Source organism: Acinonyx jubatus, chromosome A1 (assembly GCF_027475565.1).
Source record: "Acinonyx jubatus isolate Ajub_Pintada_27869175 chromosome A1, VMU_Ajub_asm_v1.0, whole genome shotgun sequence".
In the NCBI taxonomy this organism is placed as follows: Eukaryota; Metazoa; Chordata; class Mammalia; order Carnivora; family Felidae; genus Acinonyx; species Acinonyx jubatus.
Genome location: NC_069380.1, coordinates 5,513,451 through 5,534,501, shown reverse-complemented (window position 1 = coordinate 5,534,501; position 21,051 = coordinate 5,513,451). Strand labels below are relative to the sequence as shown.

General features: G+C 45.3%; 1 protein-coding gene across 3 annotated transcripts in view; it reads right to left on the bottom strand.

Annotated features, from left to right (window-relative positions):
- The window catches only part of LOC106988928 (phospholipid-transporting ATPase IB), a 624,663-nt gene that overhangs the window by 183,874 nt on the left and 419,738 nt on the right, over positions 1–21,051 (bottom strand). For all 3 annotated transcript variants that reach the window (XM_027064563.2, XM_027064562.2, XM_027064561.2), the window contains exons 28-30: positions 19,878–19,952; positions 12,291–12,413; positions 10,465–10,543 (exon numbers count right to left, since the gene is read on the bottom strand). In XM_027064563.2, the coding sequence (XP_026920364.1) occupies positions 10,465–10,543; positions 12,291–12,413; positions 19,878–19,952 (277 nt within the window). The remainder of the gene's footprint in view (positions 1–10,464; positions 10,544–12,290; positions 12,414–19,877; positions 19,953–21,051) is intronic.

The window sequence follows — 21,051 nt, the reverse complement described above, 5'->3', positions numbered from 1 at the left end:
TGAGAGCTCACGTACGAGGACGGCACCTCCATGGAGCCCCTTAGGACTACTCAACGCTCTGCTGGCAACGCGGCACGGAGAGAAAAAGAGGGAAAACTAAAAGACATTTTCCAACTGTAGCTTCCAGAGTCTGGTGATGCATTAATTTCCACCGTCAAGAAAGTGAAATGCTCCCTGGCATTAAATGTTTATACTTGAGGTGATCTGAATACACTGAAAGTGACTTTTACACGAGACAGGATAAACCTTCTATTTCTGTTCATTAGTTTGGAAGGATAAGTCAGCGTGCATCTTCGTTTTCCGAGGAAACAGTATCTCCCGCCTCGGTCAAAATGGATTACCATCTGGGAATAATTTATTCCTTGAAGGAGAAACTCCCAAGCCAACTGGAGAATTCTGGGACACGCCAAAAGCCTCAAAGAAGATAGCATCCTTTAGATAAGTCACAAGACACTGCTCTGTACACCCTGCTGGGGAAATTCCCATGGAATGGATCGTTCTCGTCCGGGTTTTATTTCAACCGCGTTAGAGGCAAATACCTGTGGGCATTGTTCTTTGTTAAATCTTGCCAATAACGTACTGAAGAAGAGACGAGAAGTCCTAAGAAATCATTTGCGAATGAACGCATCAGTAAGCTATGGCTTGCTGATAATTTGAGGGTGGAAAAGCCCATTTCGACTGTCCGGTTTATTCCTGAAGCACGCTGCTGACAAACTATTTCTTCCCACGTTGCTGAAACCGAAGAGCACTGTTAGGACTCCAACAACTCACTCAGGAAAACATCTTTCCTGTCGTTTGGCTGTTTTTATTTCAGTCAGATATTTAACATCTGCAGTGATTTTTTTAAAGGGAAAAAGTAACCCCCAAACCCAGGTGAGTGGTTGAGGTCCCCAAGCCAGCCTTCAGAACATCATTTGGCCACCGTCTGTGGAAATGGCGGTGAGAACACCACTTCATGCAGAGCAGCATGGGGTGGGGTGGATGGCTATTTGGGAGGAAGGGGGCGGTGAGAAGGGGAAAGGGCAAAAGGAAATGGGCCTGCAGAGGAGCACGGAGGCAGACTCCCGCCCAGGGGGGTGAGGGGTGAGCCGTGCAGGGTGGGCGTGGGGCCATGATGGCGTGCACCGGAATGATGAGGTGGGCAGGGCCCGAACCACGCAAGGCTCTCAAAAGGTCCCTAACACGAGAGATCCGTCAAGAGTGCACGCGGAGCGATGTAATCTCCCCAAACCTCTGTTTCCCTATCTTCACCAGCAGGACGGCGGTGCACTTCCCACCAGAAAGCCATCATTATCGGCACACAAAGGCTTAGCCGAGCAGGGGTGGCAGCAAGAAGGATTCAGCTCCCTACGGCACCAGAACAGCTGGCATGTAACTAAACTGGGACCAGTCAGCCTTTTGCAAACCGGGGATCAAATTCACCCGGGTGAGAGACGAAATGAGAGAGGAGAGCATCGTCTCTCCCCAAAACCCATCGGAAGATTTCCATAGAGTGGAGAACCTAAAAGGAGAGGAAAGATTTAGAATGATTTTACTGTGGCTACATGTGACATCAAGCCTACTAGAATGATGGGGTTTACTATATGCATCAAAAGGGTTAAACATAAGTGACAGAGTTGGAGACACTGTCCCGGGTAGAGTTAGCCCATTCTCTTAAAGGCCGATATCACACTGGGGCTTCAGGATCCATTGGCCCACAGCAGTGGGTGACACTGTTCTTCCAGACTGACATTATTTGCAATATCTGGTCGGATCCAGGGGCCAACGTAGTGTAAGATCAGCCAAGTGTGGTTTAGAAATAGTCACTAAAACAGACTATTGTGGACCGTTGAGACAAAACCACACGGACTCTCCACATCAGTAGCGACAGCCCAGAAATGCTGCATGCAAGAACCTCTTTGAAAATATTTGTGGGAAAACCTGTGATTTGTAAGGAAAGTATGTCTCATTTTCTAAGCAGACAGAATGATCAAGGAACTTACTTCAGAGTATTCCAAAGGGCTAGGTTGGTGACATTTTATAAAGATGCCATTTCAATTAAAAGCTTGTTAAAAGCATTACATCATTAAACCACAAGAACGTATCCAGAAATGGCTCTGACAAAAAGCAAAATCTGAAGACAAAGTTATAGCACGGTCCCGTACAGTCAGGGAAGACAGGATTTAATAATCAAGAAAACAGATGGTGAATTTATATGTGCATTTTTAATGTCGTAAGAATCTGTGGAACACCTGAATTAGAAATCCCAGGCACCTCACGCACAGTATGACTCAGTAGGGAGAACGGAGGTGGGGGGCACCATTCCCTTGACGACAAGGCACCTGCCAAGAATTTTGGCTGAAGATCAGATGCCAAGTTTCTCTTGCTTTCCCTCTCCCCGCCCTTTGGCTTCAGAACTTCCAGGAGCCCTTATTCCAGAATATTAACAGGGTATCGTTACCCCATCTTGCTCTTTGGGCCTCTCAAGACTCTAGACGTTTCAAGGAGGTACTCCCCAACCAGGTACTACTAGATTAGTACAGTATTGAAAGTGAAGATGTATCTCAAATGTCAACTCACTAATTTACAAACTTTCAGAACTCACCCTGCTCAAATACCTTGACTGCCGGCTCTGTGATTGAAACTATTCTTTTCTGCTTCCAATGCTATGTATTCGTGAAGAGAAAATTTATTTTTTCCTTTCTCGGTAAAGAGTGGTATAAAATATTGGAAAGAGTTTACAGAAGGTAGAGTTTATACAAGTGTTAGTGATTATAATTACATTCATAACCAGTGCTGGGTTGAGTTCCTGGTTATATAAGCCTTTTGCTGGATTTTCTCCTCTCTACTGCCGTTACTGATGGAGAAAGTTAAGGATGAAACTCAAATTTTAATGTGTTTTTCACTGTTGTTTACTAAAAATGGATTTCAAAAAGGTAGTTAAGAAAAAAAAAGGTGGTAAAAACGATGGGAAGCAAACTTGAATGTCAAAGTCAAAGGCCACAGACTTGTGCCTTATTCTCAGGTGCACAGCTAAATAGCACTCCCTAGCCCCTCATACCTAGGGAGGGCCCTGTGACTAGTCTGTGCCAATCACACATGAGCAGGTGATGCCAGAGATGCTCAGGAGAAACCACTCCCTCTCCTGGCTCTCTGCCCTGCCGATGTTAAGGCTGAGGGTGAACTCAGGGGTCATGATGTGGAGTCCCCTTGCCCCCTTGCATTGAAACGCACCCAGAATTCGTTTTAATGAGGTATGGTAAGCTATGCAGACATGGAAACGATGTCGTGAAGGAAGTTCATGCTTACAGATCCCTAGAAACAGGAGCCATGGATGCCACGCAGGGCCACACGGGGAAGCACCAGGGTCAGTCAGGAGGAAGGCGACGAAAGGGGAGAGCATGGTCCAGAGCCTTTACTGGGGTTTTTGGGGGATGGAATGTGCAAGGCAGAGCAGGTATGCTGTGTAAGCTTAGGACTGGATGGTGTGAATAATTTCAGCAGACTCTGGGTTATAGGGGTGATCCCTAGTTGCCTGGTATCTGGCCCCGGGGTGATTCAGGGCAGGGAGAATATTGCTTGGTATGTGAAAGTTAATAGATTAGATGGTTGGGGGTGTCGGCCCCGGACTGGTTCATCTGAGTATCAGAGACATTGTTGCAAGGGAGTCCTTTGCTCTCTCGAGGAATTAGGTAGCCCTGGGAAGGATGGTCTCTTCAGGATCAAGGCCCCAGTCATGAGAGCATCAAAAACATGGAAAATGAGAAAATATGCTCAGCGTGCCTGGGTGGCTCAGTTGGTTAAGCGCCTGACTTCGGCTCAGGTCATGACCTCATGGTTCCGGAGCCTGAGCCCTGCATCAGGACCTCTGCTGTCAGCACACAGCCCACTTCAGATCCTCTCTCTCTCCGTCTCTCTCTCTCTCTCTCTGCCCCTCCCCTGTTTGTGCATGCACACTTTCCCTCTCCCTCAAAAATAAACAAAAAAATCAAAAGAAAATATGCCCAATGCACTCCTCCATTTGATGGTGACACGACTAAGAAATAAGCTTTTAATGGGTTACGCCTCTAAGATCTGGGGGTTGTTACAGTCTATTCCCACCCTTGCTAACGCACTTCAATTCAACTTCCTGATAAAGTTATAAGGGTTCGTGAAATCTGGGACTCTGGCTCACGCTTCTTACAAGCATTACACCAAACGAAACTGTTTCCAATACATGTGACACAGGGTTTATTAGAAGGGACACTGAGGGGCGCCTGAGTGACCTAGTTGGTTAATCGTCCAACTCTTGATTTCAGCTCAGGTCACGACCTAGCAGTTTGTGGGTTCGAGCTCTGCGTGGGGCTCTATGCTGTCAGTGTGGAGCCTGCTTGGGATTCGCCCTCTCTCCACTCTCTCTGCCCCTCCCCCACTTGTGCTGTCTCTCTCGCTCTCGTTCTCAAAATAAATAAAACTTTAAAAATATGTTTTAAAAAGAGACAGCGAATATTTAAGAACATAAGAAATATTTAACTGAATGACAACAATGAGCCTCCAGCCCAATTCTGTGTTTCCAAACATCGGTGCGACAGATAAAAGGGCAAAGTCTGAGCTTTCCCTCAATGGGTCATTGGGTTGGAAACAAACCCAAACAGGAAAAAAAATGTTCTGAATTTGAATCTGGAGACTTGGTTTTATTTTCAGTATATTATGATTGGGTTAGTGATGAGTGATTTAGATTTATAAGTGGTAGTTTCATTTGTATAAACATCTAAAAAGCTCCCAACACATACCATTTTTCTAGATTTTAGTGAGCAAGGCCCATTCACTTCACGTACATGCTTCAGGGTCTTATGAACATCCTCCGCTACCCTGGCCACTCAGAAGTTTCCAGGTGGCAGAGGACATATGGAGGGTTACCAGTCCCCTTTCCGTCCCACTCAGCATCTGACGTTCATCCCTGGATCTTTCTCACGTGTCGTAGATCTTTTAAAACCTGTGCGCAGCACAGTCGTGATTCTTCAAGGGGAACGAAACATCGGCTTCTTGTTTCACATCCCTTACTTGAAAATACAGCGTTTTGGGGGTGCCCGGGTGGCTCAGTCGGCTGAGCGTCCGAGACTCTTGGTTCTGGCTCAGGCATGTGAGTTTGAGCCCCGCACTGGGCTCCGTGCTGGCCGCGTGGAGCCTGCTTGGGATTCTCTCTCTTCCTCTCTCTCTGACTCTCCCCCACTCCTCCCCTCTCTCCCTCTCTCATAAACAAATAAACTTTAAAAGAATTTTTAAAGAAGCAAATACAGCATTTTGTGGATAAACTTTGTGGATAAACTGCAGTAGCAACACCCTCCTGACTGGTCCAGGAGGTAGTGCCATCAGGTAGGTTAGGGGAACATTAGAGCAATATTGGCTCCCTACGGGATGCCCAGAAACCAGTGCTGGCCTGGCACAGAGAACAGACTCATTTAGCGCCTTCTTTTCAATGAACAAATAATTGAGTTTAAGAAGTTGCGAGCCCAGAGAACAAGGGCAGCCTTGCCCACACTCAGCTTAAGGGGAAGCAAGGCAAGTCATTAGGATTTACGTGACAGAGCCAACTTTGCAGTACTGGGTGTAGATCGTAAATAGTTCAAGCGAAAACGGCCCGATGATGCCACAGGCAGAGAAGTATGTCACGTTTCATGGTATACGTGTGCACAGTTTGTAAAACTGATCTTCCAGCAGCACGTTGATTACAAAGTAGAAAATAGCCTTTTCCAGAAATCTTAAAAGACCTTGCTGCTTAATGATGCCAGTGGAATAAGTATCCCCGTGGTACTTTTCCTTCTGGAAAGGGGTGGGAGTGATTTCCAGGGTGTAGACTGTGAAGAATTGAGAAATGTTTCAGGAGTTTTTCTCGGCTGGTAAGTATATTCTCTTTCTCGTCACACCCTCCCCCCTCTTAAATTTCGTCAAGAAAAATCTGAAAATTTCCTTTCGGTAAGTCAAACCTGATTTTGCTTTCTTTCGCCAATAGCCACATTCCACTTCAAGGAGGATTGCTCAAATATGCAGACTGGATCCACCAATGGAAAACCTGAGTGTGGCCTGGCACCAAGGGTCTTGGTGAATTTCAGTCCCTGCAAAGGTGACATCTCTGGTTTTAACCTAGAATCGCTTTTCACATCAAAGCGTGGGAGCTGCAGATGGGCCACGGGACTGAGCGTAAGGCTGTGATGGTCGGAAGAAATCTGATTTGCTGAATTGCCGGAGTGGAAAATTTTATTTTGAAACTTGAAATGAGTCCTCACAAACTCCATCAGCAAAGGAGCGCTTTGAAAGGTCTATCCAAAACCACGCAAACATAAGCAAAGCAAAATTCCTGGAACCTTTCTAAGGAATGAATGGCGTGCTCACACCTTCTCAAAAATACTCCTTCCCAACAACTACGTGCCCCAAGTGAACAACACTGGTATGTACCTGTGCCTCTCTTCATGGATGGTGGACAGAGAACTCCCTAGTAAAATCCACTGTCTTTGTGACATAATCCACGAAGCATGCGTCAATGACAGGAATGAAATACTCTAGGGACCTTAGCCTGTCAGGCAAAACTCCTTTAAGGCCCTGGGTGGGGGGAGGAGTCCAAGGAACAGCTTCAGGCAGGACCTGGGGGTGAAGGAGGGACTCCTCTGTCAGATCAGGATCCGAGCTGCCTTGGAAGTGCCTTAATTTGTCTCAGATCAGGTGTCTTTGGGGGTTGGGTGATAACATTGCTCTAAGCGGAAATTCAAAGTGTCACGAGAACTCGTTTCTATTTGAGACTGCCAATCAGCACACACGAACCAGTAATCCCGGCAAGAGTCCCTATCTTCTCAAATTTGCAACCTTTCTGAATCTCCACCACTGACTCTCCTCTCCCTACCCGCACCCACGCCCAAAGAAAACCCTCATCTTCCTGCCAACCCTCATGTGTTTTTCTACACAGCAGTTTACTCACCTCCAACCCCTCACCGAGAAAAGTGCCCACCCGGGTTTTCGTGACGCGACCCTCACCTAACCTCTCTGCCCTCCGTTCCAGCCACTCCCGCCGCCTCTGTGCTGTAGCTGTCTCGACCGTGGGTGCTGTTGCTGACCCCGGAGGGAACACTGGAAATACGTGAAGACGTGCTTCGGTTTATTATCGTTGCATTAGGATTGGGAGACAAGGAGGGGAGGTTACTGACATTCACTGTCCAGCATCCTGAAATGCTCATCGGAGGCTGAACAGAGTCTGCAGTCCAGGTCCCCACCCCCTCCCCGGCTCCCACACCGGTAAATACTGTCCGCGCCGTGTGCGGGTGCTCACGTGCTTGCCTGGTTGGGCCAGGGATGCTCTTTCTCCCCACCTTCCCCCACACCTCCCCTGCCCCACTTGGCCACCCCCTCCTCAACTTTCAAAAACATAGATGTCATTTCTTTGGAGAAGCCTTTTCCTCGACCCACTAGACTAGGCTGTGTCCCCGTAGCACTCAGCACTCTGGCCATTCAGCAGTTCCATACGTGCTTGCTGGTCATCGGCTCCCACCTTCTGCAAGGCGCCAGAGGGTAAGAGAGGCGGAATTCTTATCTGCGCACTCTCAGGGTCAGGGCACATCAGAGAGACGCCATGGTTCTGCTGGATACAGAAGTTCTCAACACATGCTCCCTCCTCTTAAACACATTCCCATTTCCTGGGTTTAACTCTGCTGAAACGCTCCCTGCGATGCCTGGAGACACAGGTGGTTTTCCTCCCACCATTCACCTTATCTGACATCACACGTTCGTCCCCCCCAGATTGCTCTGATCATAATACTCTCCTTGATCTAAATTCTACGTGACTCTTCACTTAACATCTTTAGTCCCAACTTCTTCACCTCGCATGCAAAGCCCTGTGGCATCCGGCTTTCACCCACCTTCTCAAACCTTTTCCGGTCTTCTACCCTTGAAGGGATCAGCTCCTCGAAGCTTTCCACATCAGCCCTGAAATTCCCCACTGTATCCGGCTCTTCCTTCCATGCCTACGTGTCTCGATCCTGCTTGGACTTTCAGGCGAAACCTAAATGTCCTCTCTAACAGGTCACTAGCAATTCCAAATGAAAGGCATTTCTCTCTCAGCCCTCCAAAATCCCATAGCACGCCAGGCGTATTTTACTTGAGGCAATAATATTCTACTTTGTACTAGAAGCTTCCACGTGTGAATCCAGTCTCCTTTATCAGACTACAAACTCTTTGATGGTAAGACCCACGTTGATTTATTTACCTGTCACCCTCATCATCCACCACAGTGCCTTGGACGTCAGCATCACGGGAATGAGGTTAAAGAGCAACAGTACAACCATTTTTGCTACCCATTAATCGTGAGAGTTAAATTCATTCTAAAATATTCATTTGTTAGAGGAAGTCAACTGATGAACAAGAACTCCAATGGCCTCCTACAATTCTCTGCCAAACATACTTAATATTTGCAATTTATTTTGTCTTACACAGGTTCACTCAATAGGTTAACGTTTACAACACAATGAAAAGAAAACCCCATGCTGCGGGCTTACTGAACACAATGAAATAATGGCATTGGTGATGATAACACAAACTGGAAAAACTCATGTTATTGGCTGGCTGTTAGGCAAATTGCCAAATTTGAGGGAAGCAGACAGGGCGGCAGAAGCGAACCCAAAATTCATCTGGTGTTATCTCTCAGGTAAAGTAACTTTTCGGGAGTCTGTCTGCTTTTCAACACAGGCTGCGTGAGGTGAACGAATAGATCTACATAATGGACTATAGCTTGACTGTAACAATTCTGCCACAAACCACAAGCCACAAGCTCAAAGCACATAATCATAACTCTAGGATTGGAAAACCCCTGCCCCTACCACAGAATGGGCCACATTAGTTCTTTTGGAAGCAGACAAGCAAATGACCATCTTACAAATCTTCTGAGAGTCCCAAGGCAAGCACTTTGGAGTTAGGACCAGAGTGCAACGTCTCGATAAGAAGGGGAAGGGGCCTGGAGACAGCCATTGTGCTCAGTCCACACCATTCCCTGTGTCTCCCTGCATGTGGGCCAAAGGGACAACTGCCAAAATTGTTTGCTTGTTTGTTTTTACTATTTATTTATTTTGAGAGAGAGAGAGAGAGAGAGAGAGAGAGGAGGGGCAGAGGGAGGGAGGGAGAAAGGGAATCCCAAGCAGGCCCCATGCTGTCCGTTCAGAGCCTGACATGGGGCTCGATCTCACAAACCGCAAGGTCATGACCTGAGCCCAAATCAAGGGTCGGATGCTTGACCAACTGAGCCACCCAGGCGCCCCCCCCCCCCCAAAAAATTGTTCCCATTGCTTCCCATTGCCAGTCCGTCCTGACACAGTGATGGCTGCTTCTATCACCAAATTGGCAGGGCTTCTACAACAAACCACATTCAGCACTCTTTGGAACCCCTGCTCATTCAAAATACGTGAAGATCTACTCTGAGTAAAAATGAATCACAGGAAAGCTTTAGAGTTAAAAGGACACGATTCTGCTAGAATGTCCCTTGTGGGGGTGGGTCTGGAAACAGGACATTTTATTTTCTGATCTGGAGACTTAGGGACCCTTCCAGGACAAGGAGGTCTGATGAGACTCAGAGAACAGGTCATAGGGTATAATAAATTGGCTGTGCATGCATTTTCTCCAACTGTCAGTATTTAATAGGCTAAAGACTATCAGCGAGGATGAATCACTTCTGTTTGAAGCACAACACACATTGACACAGAAACAAAGAGGCTTGTAGGCTTTATATTCTTTGGTTCTCTGAACAATAAAAGGCCTTGTCTAGTCAACATTTGGAGTAATTTTTCCCCGGGGGATTATTACTATTTGACAGGGATGAAAGAGAAGCAGTCTCATGATACATTTTCCTTTTCTGGGACTAAAAGATGTGTCTCTCCTTAGGAGGAAACATTTTGGATATATTGAGTCAGCTGCATTTCTCACATGCCCTCTTCCAGCTGGAGGGAGGACTAAACCCGGTCGAGAGAATCAGTCCTCAAACCTTAGCAGTTTGCTTGAAACGTGTATGTCAAGGAAAGGCAACTCTTTCAGGAAATGGGGTGTGAGGTTAGGCTCTCACGAGATTTGAGTTACTCTGCATATAGGTCCGTGAGGGTGGAAAACGAAAGCCCAAGTAATTAACCGAAAATGTCCAACTCGTGGACGGGAGGCATCGATGTTTCATTACAGTGCCGTGCTTTGCTTCGAGATCCTCGCCTCAAACGGTTATTAAAAACAAAGTTTAGAATTCCTAGCATTTAAACTCTCCAGGCACCTGGAAAGAAAACGGGCTCTCGGAGCCAGAATGGATGAAACCTACAAGCTATAAACCTGAGCCCTCGCTCTCATTAGATTTTAGGTATGTTTTTCTTCTAAAATGTGTTCTTGTGATCTCTAGGTCTGCAGAACCGGGGGGGAAAAATCGTGAACAACTGGCACCAGGGGGACCGCAGAGCTACTTGCTGACAGTTGAGGTCATGAAGCTGTTACCATGCTCCAGCGCCTTCATGGGAAACCAGAAGAGGATGAGGGAGTGGACCAAGGCGTTGATGCAGTGACCCCAGAAAACCTAAGGGAAAACAAACCAAGGGAGTCAGGAGCTGCCCACAACTCTTGACCTCTGTGCAACTCAACAGACGGCTCATTGTGAAGGATACTGGCAGGGTGCTGCGTCGCTGCAGAAGCACCGTATTATTCTTGAAGTTAAAAAAAAAAAATACCTATTTCCTCATTTTTACGTACAAATGACTGGACGATCTCCAGATAATATCACCTTACTACAAAGACCTGAATGTATATGGCCATATACATAGAGCAGTATACAATCTGTCCACATCCAAAAAAAATGAATTGTAATCCTTTTTTTAAGTAATCATAAAAAAGACAACACAGTTTTACAATCATCTAGAAAGAGAAGGGTATTAGGTCAAAATTGTTAACAAGAGACAGAAATGTTTTGAAAACACTGAAAACGCCTTAAATGTGGATTCCTACACGGCGCTCTCACTGTTTTGTTTTGCTTTTTGAAATCCCTCCCGTGCAACCTGCTCACTTCTAGGAGTTTGGTTAGTATCATGCACGTTTAAAACTCTTTAACACTTGAAAGGTCAAACAAGAGAACGCAAAGTTTAGTTTCTTCCAAACCAGAGTTTCATAAATGCATTTCGAGGATCTCTTTAACTACTGAGATGACCGAACTACCATACTGACACCAGCTTGAGTTTATTCAAACATCTACAGATTGTTCCAGGGACTGTCCTATAGTTTGATCCTAAGTAGTGGTGGGGAGACAGACAATAATGAAAAAAAAAAACGATAAGACAATGGGATTTTCCCATTTGAAAAGTTCATTTTTTTCCTGCCTTTTCCCTGACCTCCTCACCTATCCCCTCAAAAGAAAAAAAAAAAAATCTTCAAGGTGTCTGCAAATAAGTCTCACCCTCTGTCACCCTTACCAAGGCCCCGGTGGCTACCCAAGCAAATCATGCACACAACCAGCGTCCTGTATTTTAGCTGACCGCCGTTAAAATGTTGAAATGAACCTCTGTTTCAACCCCCTAATCCCCTCCTGCACAAAAATCTAAGACAGAAACATGGCAAAGGAGGCATCCTGCACCAAACCAGGCACAGGTCTTCCCTTCTGGCCAGTGAGACTCAACCACCCGGCCGCTTAGCTGTGACTGGCAGACCCTGGGAGGTCCCCTTTGCCAGGCTTGACAGCAGAATCCCGGCAACACCTAGCCTAACCCAGCTTCCGCTCGGCCCTCTGCAGGACTGCTTAGGTCTAGATGCCTTTTAGGCATCTTTTAGGTCTAGGTGCCTTCTCTCTTCTGGTTGACTCTCCAGGCTGAAAAAGAAATACCCACCACTGCCTTGATTCCCGTGTTGACATCTGGCCAATTCTACTCACTGACTAAAGAAACCTTTTCTTTTAACTGAAAAACCAAGCCACAGGTGGCGAGAAGGCTCCGTTAGGGAAGCTCCCCACCGGCCTCATCGAGGGGCTTTATGAAGGGAAGGGGAGTCTCTGATCCCACAGGACCCAGGGCCATGGGCGCCGCCGGCCAGACCAATGTCAAAGGCACACGGGGACAAGAGCAAAGGAGTCGGCAAACAGGAACTGAACGTGCAACGCGGAAGCTTCCTTTCCGACTCGGCATCTGGAATTCACCGGCTGGCTATACTTTGGAGAGGGCTGGGGCCTCAACTCTTCTCAAATGTTCTCTCTGACCTCTCAGGCAGGTAACTAGAGCCGGAAGACGAAGCGCGCCGCTTACGCGCTTCTGAGGCGACGACTGTGGGCGAGCGTCATTTACCTTTGTGTTGAAGCCTTCCGCGTTCTGGGTGATCTTGTAGAGCTGTGGGAACCTGAGCATGCTCTCCTGGGTGCAAGACCTCTCGAAGATTCCCAGGGTGAAGGGTGGCAACGCTGTGAAAATCTGTGTGGAGAACAACGAGCCATTAAAATTGGCCTTCCCGAGTGTTTCGCTTCCACGGAACGATGACTTAATTTTCAGTCAAGTCCAGACCTGAGCCTCAGTGATTCACAGCTCCCCAGGCACCCTCCAAACAAAGAGAATACACGAGAGACCGTTTTTACTTGTTACTCCATCAGCATAAAACGAATGCACTGGACGCGAAACACAACACCATAAATATCTGATTAGCTAAGAAACCACGTTCAATTAACAACTACCTTCCTTTGTCAAGCGAGCGGTGGTTTCGGTGGCTTTGTGTGGTGCTGTGCCTTCCTGTTGGCGTCGCCGAGGCACGATTTTACAACTTCCCATCCTGATTTTATACTCAAATTTCAGGAAGCACGAAGTACTTCACCCATTTATTCATCTGACAGACATTTCTTGGGAATGAATTATGGGCCAGACGCCGTGATAAGCACCAGGAATATGTATAGAAGGAGGAGGAAAAGCAGCAGGTCCCTGAGCCGCAGGAGCTCTGTCTACTGCAGGGCTGGAGACGGGCGGCAGGCAGCCCGCGTATAAATAAACACCTACGAGTCGGTGCTCTGCGAAACTACTCATGGGGAAGATGATGGGGAAGGAGAAGGGAAAGTCAGGAAAGGGTTCCGGGACCAAAGAGTGCCTGACCTGTAAGGTACTGGACCTACAGGATTTGGCGGGATGAAGAGGGAGGCCGGGGAGAGGGGCGCAGAAGGGAACACTCCCGTGAAACGAGCACCCCTCGCAAAGCTTCAGGTAGGAACACAGGTGGCACGTTCGGGGGTGGGGTGAGGACTCCTGAGACTTCCGGCACGGTGGCTGGCTGAGGACGTGGCACAAGACGAGGCTGGGAAGGAGACAGAGCAACCTGCCACGACAACGGGTCTCCTGGTGCCTGCTGAGACCACGACCCTTACCTGTAATCTACAGGGGACTGGCACGCTCCTGACTGTGTCTGGGAAAGAGAAAGCCAGATCCTAAAGAAGAAATTGGGACTCAGCATGCCATTTCAGCCCGGAAAGGAAGGCCATTCTCTTACGTGGTTCTGGGAAGAGGTCACAGGCCGGGTCACTCACTGCTCAGCGTCAGCACCGAGCAAATCCCTGCCTACAAACCCAGCAAACTCTTAAGCCCGTGGGAACTGGATGCGTGTCTCTGAGAGCTCTGTGTCACCAGCTACCCGGAGCCCGAGTCCAGATAAATAAGCCTTTTCCAAATCTATTAGGATAAAACAATCAGAGATGTGGTGGAATAAGGCCCGCAAAACTCCCATGATCCTCGTTCACCCTGGAGCAGAAAGGAAAATGGCCCTGGGGATCTCAACCTCCTCCAGATTTCAAGGATAAGAGGATCGAGAGGGCTGGCACTCGGCCCTCTCACAATAATACAAGTTATCTGTTTAAGGGACGTGCTCCCAGCCAACATCTCAGAACCCGTGCACAGCTGTACGTCCACCCACCCTCGTTGTTCCACTTATATGTGCTTTCACGCGTGCTTCATGTTACCGTCCTTATTGCTTCTTTTCCTTTTTTACAGGACTTTCTACCCACTTCACATCGTCCCCCCTTCACCAGTGGCCAACCCCCCAGTAGGACCTATCATATTCTCACCCTGCTTTAACACACCACACACATAGATCATTCTTTGTTGTCGTTGTTTTTTAAATTCTTTTTAATGTTTACTTATTTTTGAGAGAGAGAGAGAGAGTGAGAGAGCGCATGAGCAGGGGAGGGGCAGAGAGAGAGGGAGACACAGAATCTGAAGCAGGCTCCAGGCTCCGAGCTGTCAGCACAGGGCTTGATGCAAGGCTCCAACTCACAAACTCTGAGATCATGACCTGAGACGAAGTCGGATGCTTAACCGAGGGAGCCACCCAGGCGCCCCCATTCTCTGTTTTATAGAAACAAATTTTTCTTCGTATTTTTCTCGCAAAACAATACATCGTGGGATGCTTCACATGTCCCCTGGGTTTGACACTAAAGCAGTATTTGTCCCCCCACACAGTGATTCATAATACGGAGGCTCCGTATTTTTTCAGCCATTCGCCTACAGATAGGTATTCCTTTGTTTCCGCACACATTACGTAATAAACGTCCATAATGTATCATAACAAAGATACCTTTATCTTTTATTTCTGTGGGAAGGATTCCCAGAAATAGGGTTGCAGGGTAAAAAGATACATGTTAAATTTTACAAGACGTTTGCTCAGTGGTTTCCAAAAAAGTTTCCAATCATTTACCTTTCCCTTCATGAAGGACAACAGTAATCTTGTCCCTGCTTCCCCAGCAGCACTGGGTGTTACATTTAATATCCTCCAGGCTAAAAAATTAAAGATATTAATTCTTACCTAAAAGGAAACTTACATTTCCCTGACTACCAACACGTGTCAGCGTGTTTTTATATATTTGTTGGACATTTGGGTTTGCAATTCTGTGAACGGTCTAGTCAGGTCCTTTGTCCATTTTCTACTTGTGGTTTATCCACTTTTTAAGAGTACTTGGAGTATAACAGATACCAACTCTGTCTTTAATCCAGATGCACTCTTTGTCTCCTGGCTTTCTTTATGGTTTCTCTTGTCATATAAAAGCGCTTAAGTTTTCTATGGTCAAGAATAGCTTTGAGTGCCCAATTATTGTTATCAAAGTTTTTAGGAATGTCTTGCAGAAATCTTACAGTTTCACTTTCCACATGTAAGTCTTAACGTATCTGGAATTTATCTATGTGGTATAAGATAGGCATCCAATTTTATTTTATTTTTTCCAAATAAAGAGCCAGTTGTCACAACACAATTAATCCAAACTCTTCCTAAAATAGCACCTTTGACGTTTATTTAATTCTCACATATTGTAGATCTGGAATCCCAAACTGGAATTTACTTCTGGATTCTCTTATTGGTGCAGTTTCATGTAAGGATCATATTGATTTGGTTACAACAGGTTTATAATTGTCTGAAGTTTAAAAAAAAATTTTTTTTAATGTTTATTTATTCTTTGAGAGAGACAGAGACAGAGAGACAGAGAGTGAGAGGGGGAGGGGCAGAGAGAGAGGGAGACACAGAATCCGAAGCAGGCTCCAGGTTCTGAGCTGTCAGCACAGAGCCTGATGTGGGGCTTGAACTCATGCGCCATGAGATCACGACCTGAGCCAAAGTCGGTCACTCAACCAACTGAGCCGCCCAGGCACCCCAATATTGTCTGATGTTTAGTGACAAGAAGTTGACCCTTGTGATTCCTTTTTTTTACTCTGTGTATTTGTTGTCAAGTACTTGTTAATTTCACTTATACTTCGATATCATTTTGAGCAACTTCCCCCCCCCCCCCCCGCCCCCCGGCCCCAATCACTGGGATTCTTTTTGGAATACACATATTTATGTATCAGTTTAGAGGAGTTTTTTTTTCTTTTTATGACACTGTCTTCTCATACAAGAGAATAATATCCCTTGCTAGCTGCTCTCCTCTATTTTGTATACTTCAGTAAGGTTTTGGATTTCTTTTTCTATTTGGTACTATAAAAATTACTCCCACCCAACGTATATGAAAGGAATTACTACTCCTTTCCATTTCTAAGTCTCCTTGCTAGAGTTAAAAAAAGCTATCGATTGTTAGGATAGAAAGAAGTTATTGGTGATGGATCTAGTCACCTTATGAATTCTCTTATAATTCTAGTATTTATCGATATGTTTGGGGTTTTATAGACATACAGCCATATGTGAACACATGTAAAAGGCCACTTTTTGTGTGCATATTTGTATAAGCACAGAAGTCATTTTTTTTCTAGTAATAGTTTTTAAATTTTCCTGGCAATTGCTGAAAATTCCAAAACCAGTGCTGAATTATATAGTGATTTCAGGCATCCCTGACTAATTTCTTATTTAAAATGAAATAGTTTAAGAATTTTACCATTTATGGTAATATGCTACTGTGTTTTTTTTTTTTTAATAAATAGTCTGGATTATAGTTGATTGGCTTCTCTCTTTCCCATTTTACCTAAGAGTCCTTATTTGGGGAGTGGCAGCTGACTTGCCTCGAATACTGTCTCCGCATCCACTGATGGGATCATGTTTTTCTTTTTTCTTTTGTTGATATTTAGAAAGATTTAAAAATTTTGAACCTCCTGTATTCCTGAAATAAATCCTACTTGGTCAAATATTTTACTCTCTTGATGCACTCTTGAACTCTATTTGCTGATAATTTATTTAGAATTTTTGTATTTCTGTTTACAAATGAGGCTGGCCCATAGTTTTTTCCTTCAAATGATGCTGCCTTGATAGGATTAAATAAGATAATTTTTCAAACAGTTTAAAGCACATTAAGAGCTACCTCAATAAAGTAAGAGATGACACCTAGCTGAAATCCATCTGACCATGGTGGTTCTTGTCACTATAAAATAAAAGGACGTAGAAATTTGACTACAGATACGATGGGAATCCAATGGATGGCATTCATTCATTATTTGGAGAGATTTCAGAGTTTCAGGTCAGTTTTTATGCTATTTAATCTGCTATGACAAACCATGACTCGCTACCTTAGCTGGCCCGGGGAATCAAATCTAAAGAGCATATACAGAAGAAGAAAAAGTAAGACAGAAATGCTGTTTGGAGAAAATGGAAAGAGGAAATCCAGCCCAACATAGGGGTCACTCGTGAACGTCGCAGACGTCCCAAACTGTCCCAAACTCAGAGACCCTTGTACTGGGTCTTTGTGCACTGAGGCAGGAGTGGAGAAAAACAAAAAAAAACCCTGCTAACCAGGACATTATTGGAACAACAATGGCAAAATTGGAATATGAACTAATAAGGATCAGAGAATAGTACCATATCCATTCTAAATTTTAGATTTTGATCATTATACTGTGGTTATATAAGAGAATGGTCTTAGCAACTGTGTTCCAAAGCATTAAGCAGTAAGAAGCCTGATGTCTTATTTTCAACTGGCTCAAAAATAATTGTGTTGGTGTGTGCGTATGCATGAGGGCCTGTGGGGGTGCGTGCGTGCACATGTGTGCTTGTGGGTGTGTGCATGCGTGCCCTTGGCGGGCGTTTGCACATATGCACGCGTAAGGAGAGAGAAATGCAAATGAGGGCAAAATGGTAATAATCGATGAATGTGAATACAGGAGTTCTTTGTACTCTTTTTGCAATATTTCTCTTAGTTTCAATTTATTTCAAACAAAAATTACCAGAACAGGGGGGCCTGGGTAGCTCAGTTGGTTGGGCGTCTGACTTTGGCTCAGGTCATGGTCTCATGGTCTGTGAGTTCGAGCCCCGTGTCGGGCTCTGTGCTGACAGCTCAGAGCCTGGAGCCTGCTTTGGATTCTGTGTGTCTCTCTCTCTCTCTGCCCCTCCCCCACTAGTGCTCTGTCTCTCTCTCTCTCTCAAAAATAAACATTAAAAAAAAATTTTTTTTTTTAAAACGTTACCAAAACCATTTCTATGGAGACAAACTTCCATGTTCTCAAAAGGTTTGGCCCTTCCAGCACGACTGACTTCTGGAGGCCAGAACCCCTCTGACCTCACAGATCCTTGACTGTCCCAGCTCTGCAGGGTGGCTCCCTCCAACACCTGTGCTGTGGTCTTAGCGACAGACGTGCAGGGCCATTTTACCTTGAAATTTACTTCTCTAGTGCAATATCCTCCTTTCTATAGTCTGGGGGACACAAAGAGCACACAACACATCCCCAGCCCTAGGGATCAAAGGTCACCGTGGGTCGTAACCTTTCATATGCACAACCATCGTTAAAAAACTGTGTTCAAACTTCTGTGTTCTATCTCTGAGAAGCTCTGATGGGGCTCAGGCGTCCGCATCTTCACACAAATCCTGGTTAAGCGGTGTGAGGACCACATTCTGACCAACACTGTCCAAGCCTATCAGCATCTTATGCATAGCAGGCCCTCAACGCAAGTTTGTGGGATTGATGTGAATTGTCCACGGCTGCACACAGCTAAGTGAAGAACCCAGCTCTCAGGCCTGAACACAAAAGGGGGGCTGACCTCCACGCATCATCCAACCAGGCGACACTACACCAGTCCTTAGCTCTCAAGCAGAGTCTCACGGGTCTCAGCTTCCTGTTTATAAATCCGTATGCGGGCATGGATGCGGCCCCTTCCAGCACTAAATCATTATGGAGCAGAGACTAATTTTCATCTGCCCCAAAGAGTTTTAGGTCCTGCACAGTTAGCAATCTGTCCGAGGGGAGGTCTTTGAGCCGCTATCCATGTGGTAGGTGAGTTAGAATAGCTGTTCCGGCACAGGTGAGGAACGGGCATTGATTCGGTGCCACTCTCACCACCTGTCACCTTTGCCTTTTGGGCCTACGTCTTAGCGATAAACGTGCCGGCATACTTAGCAGCTAGCAGCACACCGACAAACTCACCAAGACTGTTTAAACCCAAGATAAGATCTGAACTCAGGCCCAGTGGCAGCTTAGTCTACCCATTTGACCCTCTTATCCCGTCAAGCTACACAGGGCTGGGGCAACCTATCAAATGCAGCATTTTATACCTGGGACCTGGCATGGTAGCTACTGAAAAAGAAGGAAAAAAAAAAAAAAAAAAGATTGTGTGAGCCGGTGACTAGAACATCCAGCCAAAAATGTACATACAAGGTATAAATATTTATAGCCCCACAATGTACACTGTATGTCTGGTAAGCTCCATCTATAGCTTCCTGTGATGGCTGTTTCTGACTATAAACTCCCACAGGGCAGGCGATGCCAGAGTTAGCGTCCAAAAGAAGTGGGAAAGCGCAACTCGCGATGTTGCGCGCTGGGGTCTCTAGAGCACCCTGGTTCTTCCTGCCAGAAAAACAAACAGCTAAGTACTACACTTCGCCATTTGGGCTTATGGCTTCTATTTCTTTCTAGCTTTTGAATCCACTATAGTGAGGTAATGAAAAAACAACTCTAAAATCATGAAAAATGCCAAACAAGCCGATTATCATTCCCCACGGGAGCTGGAAGTCAGCGTTCACTATTGCAGCACTAGCTGTGGAAGACAGCATTCTCCCACAAGGACAGATACTCTTCCAAGAAGGACAAAATGGACACCGGGTTACATACTCTACGTTTAAGAATTATCTACATTTAAGAATTCAGAAATAAAATTACGAAGCGGAATAGGCTTAGATGTAGCTCAGAAATTTTTACTTGAGCTAAAAACATGGAAATGTTGTGCAGGCATTTAGTCAGGAGGTAACAAGGGTCTATTATCAAGATATATGGGTTAATAATTTCATGGGGTTATTCAAGAATGATCTGCTATGATTGAAACCATGTGTGGAGAGCTTGGGCTTCTGCGGGATGTGTCGCAGCAACAAAGGCTCTAAAGATGTATTTGTGCTGCCCGCTATGTATACAGATGATTGACTTAGATACACTTCCCAGACGTAAACAGTAAAGGAATGTCACTGAAGTTTCGCATGCTATCAGATAGAGATAGGGAATGCTTACCACATTGTACAAGCCGATGCACCAGCGTTCAAATAAAATCTGCCCAGAAAATCCATTAACAAAGGCGAACCAAAGCTGAAAGAGAAGAAAGTTCAAGAAGTTTTATATCAATATTGACCTAAATGTTTCCATTCACTGAAGAAGGAGTGGGGGGAATGTGGACCACCAGCTGGACACAGCTGCTGAGGGATAAAGAGCCACAGGACGTGGTGGTCGTTCTCCCATAAAAAAACAAGTTCCCGATATTACGGGTACTGGTATTTTAAGGAAAATTTATATTTAACGCATACATCAATTTTAAGAGGTAATATGTACATCTTTACAGAAAAGCAACTTATATTTCATTTACGTCGAATATGTTTCGTGGCAACGCTTTCTCATTGACTGGAAGAGTCTCAGAATTCGTGTTCTTTTTCCCCATGGAGTTGATTTGATAAAGGTGATTTATCTTTGTAGGACTTTCAAACAGATAAAAACCATAAATAAAAAAACAACAAAAACCCCTCTGTTGGTCACTTATGTTCTTAGCTCATAAAATAGTGACCCTCCTCAATCAAATGTCCACCACCTCAGCAAAGGTCAAAACACAGTAATACAAAAGGAACATGCTCAAATCATCTTCTTGAGTAACATGGGTGTATAAATAAATAAAATGTAGACGATTATTTATGTCTTCAAGTAGACTATAATTCTAATTGATTAAGCAAGACTGACATAAAAACAACTGCAGAGCAAAATACCAGGGGATAAAAATATGTTAGAGAAGAAGCCATCAGACGGGCATAACCAGGAAAAGATGTGCAGCAATGAGAGTGCAACAGAAAAGGGGTGAGCCATCGCAAGGATGGACAAAACCCTGATTTAGAAGGGAGCGAATATGGAAGAACGGAATACAACATGCTGCTGTTTCAAAAGTCATGTAAATTTATGGGATACAACAGGATTCCAGTGATCTGGGGCTAGACTTTAAAGCATCCCACGGGAATCACAGAATTCACCTTAGTGGTATAAAATCATGACAGACTGAATCCATTACTATGGGAGAAATACACTGGCAACACAGAAGAGCTACCCCATGATAATAAGAGTTGAGACCAACTCTGCTACGAAAATTTTGCCGAGTCTGATTTTTCAAGATCAGCTTCTTGAGAAAGGAACTGTTGCCTATGTTGCA